The sequence below is a fragment of the Coccinella septempunctata genome, chromosome 5, assembly GCF_907165205.1.
Source record: "Coccinella septempunctata chromosome 5, icCocSept1.1, whole genome shotgun sequence".
NCBI classification, from domain to species: Eukaryota; Metazoa; Arthropoda; class Insecta; order Coleoptera; family Coccinellidae; genus Coccinella; species Coccinella septempunctata.
The window spans coordinates 2,299,268-2,312,483 of NC_058193.1; the positions used below are offsets into that span (position 1 = coordinate 2,299,268).

At 36.8% G+C, this 13,216-nt stretch overlaps 1 protein-coding gene across 2 annotated transcripts in view; it reads right to left on the minus strand.

Moving 5' to 3' along the window:
* Positions 1-13,216, minus strand: part of LOC123313803 (peroxisomal targeting signal 1 receptor) — a 36,890-nt gene that overhangs the window by 10,494 nt on the left and 13,180 nt on the right. For both annotated transcript variants that reach the window (XM_044898829.1, XM_044898828.1), the window contains exons 5-6: positions 9,325-9,440; positions 9,048-9,233 (exon numbers count right to left, since the gene is read on the minus strand). In XM_044898829.1, the coding sequence (XP_044754764.1) occupies positions 9,048-9,233; positions 9,325-9,440 (302 nt within the window). The remainder of the gene's footprint in view (positions 1-9,047; positions 9,234-9,324; positions 9,441-13,216) is intronic.

Consider the following 13,216-nt stretch of genomic DNA (forward strand, 5'->3'; position numbering starts at 1 on the left):
ATTCTCATTAAACATCTCCTTCGCCAATTTTCAGAGGACGCTACCTACGCTTTCTGGATAATTTGAAATGAAAAATATGGAATAAGCGTAGGACTCTGTCATCTGATCAGTAGTAAGAGTTATTTTTGAATTTCCGTAGAGAACGCCTCGTGCAGAAGAATTTTGAGAATGAGTTATTTAATTTAGATTTGAATTTTATTATGGCTGATAGAAAGTGTTGATTATGTGGGGCTTCTGAGTCAGAAGTTCGGAAATTATTTTGTTTTCCATACAACCCCAAAAGGTAAGAAAAATTGTTTATTTCAACCCAAGATCATTTGAGAAAATGTATATTTTCTTTCGCAGGAATCAGTTGTGGATGCAAACACTGGGTTTGAAATAATTCGTCGTTATAAGGCATCACAGAATTTGCAACAACCATTTCAGTAGGGATGAAGCTTTCACTGATTCAACTCTACAGAAAATCAATAGAAATTCTATTCCCATGGCTTGGGTAATCCCTTCTTCTGCAGGTAAAAATCTTATTTCAGTTATTACTATTTTCGTTCAACGTTCATTATTTTCATATTCATATATTACAATGCTAACTCTTATTTCGATGTTTCAGCAAACACATTGGAAAGCATGTCTTCCCTAATTGAAGAGGAACATGCTGGTACATCAGGTACTTCTACATTCCCATCGTGAGGTATTATATTCATTCCTATAAAATATCAATTTAGTTCATATGGTTGCATGTTATCTTCGATTCTAAAATGAAATGTGTAAATCCCTTATAAATTTCTAATTGTTTTTCAATTAGTTGTAGCTGATGAGGTAGAATATAATACTGATGAAGAACATGCTGCTGTATCAGGTATTTCCACGTTCCTATCATCAGGTATTATATTCATTTACATAAAATATCAATTTTGTTTATATGGTTCCATGTTTTCTCCAATTTAATCAAATGTGTAATTCCCTTATAAACTACAAACACAACTACTCAATGGTTTGTTTAATCAAAGCTTTCAGCTTTGTTAAGTTAAGTTAATAAACTTTTTTGCAAATTAAAATCATTCCTCAATATTTTCCTTGAGAGGGAGGAGAGGGAAATTTCAGAAGATGCTTCCTTGACCGATCTGGTACCTCAGTTCCAGAAGCCACCTGAGGAACTGTTGGTTAAAATTTCAAGAGAATTTTCTTCTGGATCTCCCGTTGTTTTTTCGGTAGCATATGTGGCAGGAGCTATTCTGAAGGTCCTCAAAAAACGCATATGCTTTGCCGTATGCGATAATATGATCATTTCATCTAGTTCAGAGCCTCAAAATTTATTCATCTTGAATAAAGAATGGTCAGATGGAAAACCTGTCCCGATGTATCCAAGTGGTAGTTCGTTCTGCTGTAGGATGTGGAATTGCAAAGTTGGAGTAATTTTTAAATGACTCCCCCATCCCATCCTAAAGTAACAGTAACTGCACTTACGGCCGTTTTCAATAAACCTATCTATCCATCGTTTCACTTACTGACGATTAGTAACCATTGGTAACCATTCTAAAATATATCTACAGATAGATCATAGAAACGAAATCAGATGGTTTTTCTATCTTCAGTAAGTGAAACAATGGATAGATAGGTTTATTGAAAACGGCCGTTAGGGTACTTATATCTGACATACATTTTGGGGATCTAGGATGTCCTGATCATAAAAATCAACCTCTCGATTTCAATCTACTGAGAAGTCACGTGAAAGTGAGTCCATGTTATTATAGGTCTATGGATATAATTCATGAAATGTCAAAATTATTTATCAGGACATAGAATATCAGTTTTTTCTGTGATTTCCGGAATCACAAAATATTCAAGCGATTAGGAAAGGCTCTTTTCCCTTATTTAAAGTTTTTCTTCGATACCGCTAAAAAGGTTTCCAGTAGCAGGTTGCAGAGGATTGAAAATTTCAGTTCATTGTAGGAAATCCAAACACGCAAATTTTCAGCTCAAAACCATGTAAGACAAACAGCCCCATAATAATTTGTTGTTGTTAATAATGATATTTATTATTGCAAATGAATTAATGATTCATTCGTTTCAAATGAAACATTGACAGTTGAAGTGATAAACAGTATGTATTTTCCCAATTTTGTTGATTCGTAACAACAAATGCTACTGGTGATTACAATTCATTGAGAAATCTTGAACTCGATCAAAATTTGTGACGAGGCAGATTTTCGCTCCGCCACAAAAGAAAATTTCTTCACCGATACTTTCATAATAAGACCTGACCACCGCAATATTTTTGAAGAAAACCGTTATATCATCGCAGGAGGTCTTTACCGATTGATATTTTGACATTGTTTTCCACCGACCAGTCCCATATTTGTGGCTGAAACCGTATATGTCTTTTGTTTTCAGAATTCATATATTTTAGAATTCTTTCCGTTCAACCGTACATTTTCTTAGTCGAGAGAGGTCTTTCAACTTGTTCAGTTTTTCCTTCTCTTCAGTTGTTTCTGTTTCTTTCCGAGCCGGCTGATTGACCGAACAATTTGAGTGCATCCAATGGAGAGATGAGTTACCCATAGTGGGGCAAATTTTCCGAGGAGAGGGGTATTTTCTTCGACGGCCGGCGCTGAAGGTTAAGAGCGAGGGAGTGGAGATCGAGCTGCCGAGAAAAGTGCGTAAGGTGTTATTGCCGTGAGCTGGAAATTACGTCAAGAAGTTTGAAAGTTTAAGGCAAGTCACTTGTAGCATTATTATTCCTTACGTAGTGCATACCTGAGGGCTAGTTTCCGCTTTCTTTGGTCCGTTGGACTGGCTGCCTACCGTTTAAACTTGATCTAGTGATCGTAGACTGTGTAGAGTGCCGGCTTCCGTGTCCGTTCGACCGCCGTTGGGTCACAGGAGGGCTTGGGGTTCCTACCGTATTTTTGTTGCTCATTTTGTTGATATATTGCCGACTTCCGACCGATCAAGTTACAGGTTGACAGCTTCTTCCGACCTGCTGTCTGACTGGCAGCCATTTTGAGGCTCACAGAGAGAGAGAGAGAGAGAGAGAGAGAGAGAGAGAGAGAGAGAGAGAGAGAGAGAGAGAGAGAGAGAGAGAGAGAGAGAGAGAGAGAGAGAGAGAGAGAGAGAGAGAGAGAGAGAGAGAGAGAGAGAGACAGCACTGCAATTGGACTGAGACCAGCCACGGTACCGATTTCCGCCGACAGAGGGTAAGAAAGAGAAAGAGAGAGAGACAGGGTGCACTGCCATTCGACTGAGACCAGCCACTGTACCGATTTCCGCCGACAGAGGGAGTGACTTGCCAGGATTTCAAAAGTTAACCGTAATTACCGTCTATTTTTTCCACCGTACTCCTCTGGAGTGACCGTACAATATTTAAACGTATTCACCGTCTATTTCAACCGTATTTTCCTGGAGAGACCGTATTTCATCAGCCGCCCCCACAACGACCAGGCCGCCGGTTAACATCAACATTTGTTATTACTTGTACATTTCTGTATATAATTTAATCGAGTAGGAATAAAAGTCTGAACGTTTATTTTGTTGCCAGTTATTTTTGCCAGTGAGAGACAGTTCCCTAAATCAGTTAGAGCTAGATTTTCGTCAGAAGAGGTAGGTACACTTTTTGAACGATTAAAAACCGTCAGAAAGCAGAGACCAAGAAGACGCTACCTCCCTAGTTTTCACTGCTACCCTTCTCCACTGATCATTCAAGTCTACCCAGGTTCTCTAATTCTTTGGAGATTCTTTGAGAGACGTGGGGTTCCACTGATTGCCCCACTGGCGCCCGAGCAAAGGTAAGAAGCGTCCAGGGTGAGAGAAAAAGCCCATCACAAATTGAGTGAGGTAACAGCACGAGTGCGCAGGACTCTTTACTCTGACAGAATTACTATCGATAGTATTGCGAGCACTCGTCGATGTAGAATCCCAGCCTTATGTACATTCATCGCCATATGCTTCAGAAACGTTTGAAAGTAGAAAAAACTGTAGAAAATGTTATGCTCTACATCTTTTTTAATGAATGTGAAACGATTTGAAGCTAAGGAAAGGAGATAATTAATAAAAATGTTTCGACACCTTTTTTGCCAATTTTTGTTGTTTCGGCTTGCTGAAACTGGCAGATTATATTTTTCCGTTAATCTTGAATAATTAGCTACAAAATAAGAAAAAAACCACCGCTCCCGAGAATCTACGCGTAAAATTTTTGTCACGCTTAAATTGTCAGATTAAGAGAATGTATACTTTTCAACATGTAATTATTAACCACATTAAATCTCAATCTGACGCACTCGAGTATGTAAAATAATCGTTTTTTTACTATTCTGACAGGCTGTCAGAATAGTAAAAGACTAATAGTAATAGACAATTCCCCCTGTATACATACTTTATATATATGATATCAGAATACGCGTGCGGTAAGAAGGAAAACTGACTATGATTGACAATATTGACCAGAACAATTCGAGGTTTTGTGATCATGAATGTCATAGAATATACATAGATGATTCCTTTACCCCTCAAATGACGCCGATCCGAAAAACAGTCTAATACAGGTTAGCATCCGTTTGACAAAAGAGGATTGCAGATCACAGACAGGGGTGGACAAAACCGATTCGACTAGTTAGTTCATAGTGCAATCTGTATTTCAGGCAAATCGGTCCGTAAAGGCGGATCCACCGAAACGGTGCATATCTCGACCCATTACTTTATTCATATAAATTCAATATACATACATATCAATTTTTATACGTTTAATTTATCAAAATGAAGAAAATTTATTTCATTGACAGGATTCACAGAAATGAACTCTAAACAGAAAAGTACATACAAGGCTAAAACGTTAAGTCATTATTCAGGTACTCACTGAAGGAGTAGGAAGAGCGCTCGTTGTATGAAGGTTTCAAGGCATTTACTGAATCATCACATTGACATAAGATGTCGGAAGCTATGATAATTTGTGCGATAATAACTTAATCCGCTCCTCGTTCCTTGCAGCACGTGGGGTGACACTAATAATAAGTATAAAATGAGAATGTAGATCCGTTGTACACTAAAAAAAAAAATCATTACCTTCAACGACATCATCAAAAACATTTTCCTTCCTCATACAAACGGTCAATTTATCTTATCAGTTGATCTGTTATTTCCACCTTTTTCATGTTTAACCTCCGTTTCTATTCCCCTTTTTCTACATTTTCCTTTCCGAAAAGCATCAGTGCAGGAGCACACTCAAAAGTTATTTTTCATTGAATGAGAAGAAATGCAGTAGTAATTTCAACAGAATACAGTGATGCCTATATGATGCCGGCGTCATCAAGGCTTTCACAACGAAGTTGAGTTCCCTATTGAAATACTTAGAAAGTCCTTCTGTTGTGAAAAGTGTGCATTTAGTTTCGGTCACTTTCCTACCGTGCCGTTCTAATTTGTTGAACCATTAACTTAATAAACTTTGGAAAAATCGTACATGATTTTCCACATTCTGAAAAAGAGTAATAGTTACTCCATTTAAAGGTTATATTTCTGCAGATGTTCAAATATTTTATATTTTCGAAATTAAATTTTGTCTGGTTCCGTAAAACTAGGAACCGTTAAAAGCGCAGTTTTTTCGGCTTCGAATTTTTCTCCATTTGTTAAGAGTCTAATATGAACGTTTTGTACAATAAAAGTATTCTTCATATTTTCTCGTATAATGCGCCGTTTTAGGGTAATTCGATGTTCAAAAATTAAAAATAATGTAACGTTTACTTCACTTAATTAAAACGTCTAACTGATTAAAAATTAGCTATCTACACTTAATACACTTATAACTCAAAAACTCTAACTATGTCACTTCTATGTATTTCCACTAGTCCGTCGCTTGCACTGTGAACTATAACTGCACTGAACTACCTGCTACCGTGACGAAACCTGCACTCATTACCACTCCTGGTGGTAGAAGCACTCCACAGTTTTTCTAGGCTCCTTGGCCTGCTTCGGGTAGAAACTGCACACCAGGATCCGTATACAAGTATCCTGAAATACCACCTCCAGCATGCTTCGCACAACCAATCAGCTGGTCCAGTCCACAACCGAGCTTAGGAACAGCTAATTTCCTAACTCCAAAGCGTTGAAGGAAGTTTTAAGCTGTGCAGTGCCGTCCATAGATCTATCAGAATCTATGGCTTCTGATGGGAATGTTGCTTGGTGACTAGGTAATAAATGAACCAACCTTCAGCCTTCCATTTCAAAGCTTTTTCGATTCTGGGCTGCTGTCGAAATAGTTCTTTCTGACGTCCAAATTTGTTTCTGAATACTCTTGCTATTCCTTTGCTCATACGAAGGTCGTTCGCTACACAATGAGCGAGAGTATTCCTCAGAAACTGTAAAGAGGTCTTGATGAACTTCCTGTGTGACGTCGAACCGTGCAACGCGTGTCTCACCATAGCGATCTATAAACTTCTGGTAATCACTGCTACCTTGCATCGGAACTTCCGCAAGACGTAGTTCTTCTTCGTTCTGCGTGTAAGGCGCTAATCGGTTGAAATGGACGACCTTCGGTTTTTCTCTGGGAAGCTTCCTTATCCTGAAAATTACATCATTTATCCTCTTGATTACTTATACGGTGCCTCCCACTGTCTCTGCAGCTTCGGTGAAAAACCTTTCCACCTTCAATAGCCTTGCTGTCGTAGCGCATTTTCATTCGGTCACTTGCTTGCTGCATTTGATTGCGCACCTTGTCATGAATGTAATCCAGCTTGTTTCTTAATTTACTAACGTAGTCCTCCCCAGCTACGTCTTTTCCATGCTTACATCCAAACTCTAAGTCGCAAGGCAGCCTTACTTCTCGGCCGAACATTATACTGGATGGAGTTTCCTTGGCAAATTCTTGAACCAAAGATCTATATGCCATGGTGAATAGATGTATATATTCATCCCAGTCCCGATGATGATCAGAAACTACTTTGGCTAGATGTTTTCTCATGGTCCGATTCATTCGTTCGACCATGCCGTCTGATTGTGGATGAAGAGGTGTAGTCCTTGTTTTGTGATCCCCAATTTGCTGCATACTTCTTGGAATAACTTCGATTCAAAATTTCGTCCTTGATCACAATGCAGCTCTAGAGGTATTCCAAATCTGCAGAATTCTTTGACCAATTTATCAGCTACCGTACTTGCCTCTTGATTAGGAATACCGTAGGCTTCCACCCATTTTGTGAAATAGTCCATCGCTACCAAAATGTAGGTACTTGTTTGATATCCTAATCTAACCCTCTACTTAAACACTAGTATTTATTTTCAGTCATATTGTTCACGCACAAGTCTGAAATATTCCTGATCCGGTTCTGTTTCGGGAAAGGGGCCAGCGATGTCAATAGCTACTCGTTCCATGGGGGATCCGACGTTATATTGCTTTATTGGTGCTTTTCCTTTACCATAAGGTTCGTTAGCAGCAGCACAAACCTTGCATCTTCTACACCAATCTTTAACGTCCTTCTTATAATTTAGCCAATAAAATCGCTGCCTGACTTTTTCCAACGTCTTAGTTATCCCGAAATGTCCACCTGAAGTTCCATTATCTCTGTCACACGGCTCTTCGGCACAATCAACTGAAGTCTCTGCTCAGTTCCATCTTCATTTTCCCAAGAACGTTTCAGAAGGCCTCCATCAATCTTCAACGCTCCCCATTGTGCCCAATACGACTTTATATTCTGGCTCAGTCTGGATACTTCTTCCCAAGTAGGTCGTCTACCGCTCTTCTTCCAACTCAGGACTACTTTCCAGTCGTTGGTCGTTCCGGGTTTTTAAAACTCAGGAGCCATTTCAAAGCAGCATGGTCCGTTCTTAGTAAGAATTTCCTTCCGTACAAATATTTGTAGAAATGTTCTACGGACTTGATGACTGCTAAAAGTTTTCTCCTGGTCACGCAATAATTCCGTTCTGGTTTGGACAACACCTTGATGAAGTACCCGATGACTCTTTCCTGTCCATCCTGAACTTGCGATAGAACGCCCCCAATGGCTGTATTACTGACATCGGTGTCAAGCACGTAGTTACCTTCAGCCCTTACGTAACTCAGAACTGGAGCTGTGACCAAAGCCTTTTAAATCGTTCGCAGGCTTCAGCGCAATCATCGGACCATATGTACTCCTGCCCATCTTCTGTCAATTTCGTCAGAGGCTTGGCAACGTTGGCAAATCCAGATACAAATCTTCTGTAATAAGTGCAACGGCCTAAGAAACTTCGCAACTCACTATTGTCTTTCGGTATAGGCCATTCTTGCACTGCCTTGATCTTATCCGGATCAACTTTCACACCTCCACGTTAGGTTTTAATTAATTAATTCAATTTTCGAGAATTTTCTTCCATTTTTTCATTCAACCTAATAATAACTATAAAAAAAGTGTATATTATTTTTATTTCGACATCCTAGCACAAACAGAAACGGGGATAATGGCCAACGAAATTGAAATCGCCCAAATTTCAATTTTGGCCTATAACTCGAAAGCAGAAGAAGATAAAGGAATGAAGTTGACGACATTATCAGTTTCTCGAAAAAAGATGCAATGTGACATTTATTTTAGTCCATTTTTTGGGTTAAAAAATTGTAGTTTAAGTATTTATCACCAATTTCGCCCACCCTGTATTGTATTTGTGCTAATTTGGATTTTATTTTTATTTTAATTAATGGGTCAAGCGAATGGAAGTCTTTTTTTTAATGGAATTCCCGAAAAGTTTTCAAGTATTTCTCCAGTTTTTCAGATCACTCTACAGGAGGTCCGCAAGACAATGCGATTGTTCGAAAACTATCGTTAAAAAATATCAACACTCCATTTTTCCAAATGGCATTCCCTGAATTGTTTTAATTTGTTGGATAGCCTAGCGGATAGTCCTTATTTTTATGGAAACATTTCAGGTCTACAATTAATAGTTTTTAAAATTTATTCAAGGCTTAAAATGTTTCCATGGATAATATTCGTTTTTACGTATATTATCTCTTGAATAAACAGGAAATTTCTTTTTTTTTTCCTAGTTCATTATAAATCATGGAACTTTGTGAAAAATTTAAAACGCTCTTCATTTACCTGTTCGTTTTCTGCTTGTGTTCTTCCTAAATAAAACCAGGCTTCAGCATCCGTAGGCGATTTTTTCACTGCTGCCTCAAAACATAGAACAGCCGAAGGTAAATCACCTTCTGCCAAAAGTTTTTTACCGCTTTCTAAAGGATTATTCACATCAAACATAGGATTCTCTTCAGTAAAATTATAATGCTAGAAAGAAGGAAAATGCTGAAAATTCTTATAATATCTGAAACTATTAATTAATTAATTACTACTTAACTATTAAGTAATTAACTATTACCTCGTAGGTTTCATCTTGTAACTCTGAAAGCCAACTTCCATGTAAATCGCCATCTGTTTCTACTACATTTCTTATTTGTTCTTGTATACTTCCCCACACATTTGAATTGTAATCATCTGAAACCAAATATAAAATTCTTCAATACACATTCATCAAAAACAGGGCGATTCTAAACTTGAGGCGAAAAATCAAGAGGCTTATACAAACTGACGGAAAACAATTTTATTTCCGAAGTTTCGTTCCATTGGACTTACAGGATGGACATAATGAAAATTTCCCAAGACAGATGCTTTGGTCGGACCAAGCTACTCTTACTTATGGCTTAAATAACTGCCATAATGAACATGTATGAGGAGAAGATTATCTATTAATAAGGATAAATTCAGATGCATACCACCCGACGATATGAATATCGACAAGTGTTACGATCTGAATTGAACTAGCCAATTTGCCATCGTCAAGGACCCAAATGGAGTACGCTCCACCGAAGAAAAGCAGATAATATGTTGCTCTGATGAGGCCAAATGAGGCCGAAACCATGGTCAGCATATGCTTTTCTTCGGTGGAGCGTACTCCATTTGGGTCCTTGACGATGGCAAATTGGCTAGTTCAATTCAGATCGTAACACTTGTCGATATTCATATCGTCGGGTGGTATGCATCTGAATTTATCCTTATTATTTTATTCATTGCCTCCCCGTTTAGGCGTGATCATTCTTCATTATTATATATTAATGTATGGGGCGGAGTCTATAAAGGACAATTCCTTCCAACAGGACATTGTCGAGCATATGATGAGAATTGGCTTATCAGAAACTGACGAGCGTTTTTAACATTTGATTTGATTATTTTCGTATTTTAATGTTATGTAGTAATGTTGAAAATTGATGACAGAAACTTTCAATTCTTATATCTCGGAAACAAAGCCATATCCAAAAATTTTATTTCACATTTTTTATCAAGAATATCAGCCTGTATATATTCCATAACTTTTCTTCCTGAGCTTTGAATCACCCTGGTCCTTTTCAAATTATCATAACATCGCAGTGTATTTTCAATTATTCTTTGCCATTTCATACAAATAAATTCAATGGAAATTCTATATTGACAGTCAAATTCTCGTTTGAATGTAGTAAACATTCTGTTCCCGAAACCGCTAAATTAAGTATTGAAATCTGCAAATGAGAATATTTCGACGCCTACGATGTTACAATCATTTTTGAAGACCATCTATAAATGTTCCTGTAGATGGTTACTGACAGGTAGTATACGGTATATAGGGTAGTTTATTGGTGAACTGAATCATGTATCATAATCGGGGATTTCACATTTCCTCCAATGCACAAAGAATAATTCCATTCTACAGTCACAACTGCGAAGGAGAGAATTCATTTTCTGACATTACAAATAAATCTTTTTGAATGAAAATGAAACCCAGTTTTGCGCTGTCATCGCATCACGAAAAACCGCTAAACCGATGATGTTATTCGTTTTTATTTTGAAACCTCCCTCATACTTCGTAGAGGGATCTTACTGAAAAAAGTTCGAAAAAGCTGTCTGGGTTGATCAATTTTTAGACAACTACACCTATTTCCATGTTCTAAATTAAAATTTGTGGGTAAAATGCACTGTTTAAGTTTGAGAAAAATCCACTTATCACCTTTTTCTGTGATCAAGTGTAATCCAAATTCAACAGTCTCGATTGAACCTACAAAATATAATCTTTTTGATAAGGAACCGCGAGATAGTCCAAATTGTATTCCGCTTCTGAGAAATTAACAGTTGCTTCAAGCCTTCCTTCATATTTAATATTTCTCAATGAAAAAGGCGAATAATTCGAGAACAACTCAGTATAGTTGTAGAAAATGCTTCCCAAAATAAACGTAACATTTTCAAATACATTCGAAAATTTGAAGATATCCAGCATCACTACACTACTCGCATAGGGAGACAAGGTTTTTTCCACTAAGGTTCTTTCCCTGAGCTCTTATGTTATACGCTGAATTGTACGGCACACCATCACAAGAACCTCTGCTTAAACTTTCCATCCCATACACTTGCTATATTGTTTGCTGATCAAAAATTGAACTGCAGCGACGTGGTGATGGCAAAACTGGATCAAGTGTGTTAATAATGATCAATTTTATGTCAAGAAATTTCATTGGTGTTAATATTTATGAAAAAAATTTCGACCATGTTCAGAATCAGCTGATAAATCAGAATAAAATTTTTTAAATCAAATTGGGACATTGACGCTAAGAACACTTGTCCAAGCTGAACTGGAATTTAAAAATTGGGAATTCCAAGCGAGGGATGCGCCCCTGGTGTCAATTTTTGTAAATTAAAACTTTATACACTTTTGTTTGTTTACATCGAGGAATAGAGAATATTTTGGTGTTTCAATAAGACTTTTCATAAAAAATATATCTTAATCTGTTTAAAATACCTTCATCTATCTCGTGATAATGGAGAAAGCTTAGTGAAGTTTTCATAATTTGCATCCTTTGAGCAAATCTTCGATTACGACTTCCTTGTGAAGATGTTAGTTTTTACTACATTCCACGATTAAATAAACTTTAAGTCAATGTTTAAGGACATATGTATCTCGTCCTCTTACCATGGTGAAGTTTTCGCCCAAGTCAAATCAGTTACAAGTAATAGAAGGAGAATTAACTAACCTGGATATATAACCTCAAAAAGAAAGGATTTACACAAAAAACAAATCTGTTTCACCCAGAGAGGAGTTTTTTCACCTAGTAAGTTGATATACATACGAATTTCGATAACATTAACACAAAATTCATTTAGAAAATCATTTCTGATTTCCAGTTCAACTTGGACAAATTTTCTTTCGGAAGGAAGTTCGGAAAAAAAATTGATCTCTTTCATCAGCTGATTCAGAACATGGTCGGAATTTTTTTCATAAATACTAATACTTCATGACATTTGGGTCCAGTTGTACAGTTCAAATTCAAGCTGAGTACAATTTTGGGACATTTTCGTACTATTTTGACAAGTTGAACTAGGATCAATGTTGAACTCGTCTCAAATTTGAACTGTACAACCAGGCCTTATTGACCTAAAATTGATAATTATTAACACACTTGAATCCAGTTTCGGCAACCAATCTTCAAAATTGGGAAAAAACAACTATAAACTAAGAAAAAAGGATTTATTTGACGAAAATCTCAAAATCCCCTTCGAAAATGACAATGACTGCATTAACTTTTATCACCATGTCGCTGCAATCTACATTTGAATTCCCAATAATATTCAAAATGTAGAATCTGTGAATATTATCGAAATTCTTATATTAGGTGGAAAAAGTCTTCTTTGGGGTAATAGATTTGTTGTTTGGGAAAATACTTTCGTTTTGAGGTTATACCGTGTGCACATATAACACGTAACTTGCTAATATTTCGATTTCCGTTAGGTTTACAAAAAAATGTTGAATGAAAGTTTTTTTAAATTATTCAGGAGATCTGCATAAGTAGAAGTACACAGGGTGCACCGTTACTCCAAAATAACTTATACACATATTTTTTAAATGATATACCCGCCCTGTAATTTTTTTCAGTTTTTCAAAATCTATTAAATCACAAATACAACCGTGTAGACAGCATAATTCTGACCTTATTTATTCTAAAGTTATGAAGGAATAATTTACGGGAAGGTTTTAATTATCAAAATAATTAACAACAACGAATAACATTAATCTTATTTAATTAGATGTTCAAATTATTCTCCTTCTTCTATTTGACAGTATACATTCTATTATAAAATGCTGATATGGTATTGGTCAATTGATGATTTGTTATTATTTTGGTAATAAAAACGTTTCCGTGAATGAAATGAAAGAATATTGGGATTCTTGGACTAACTTTCTTTATTGT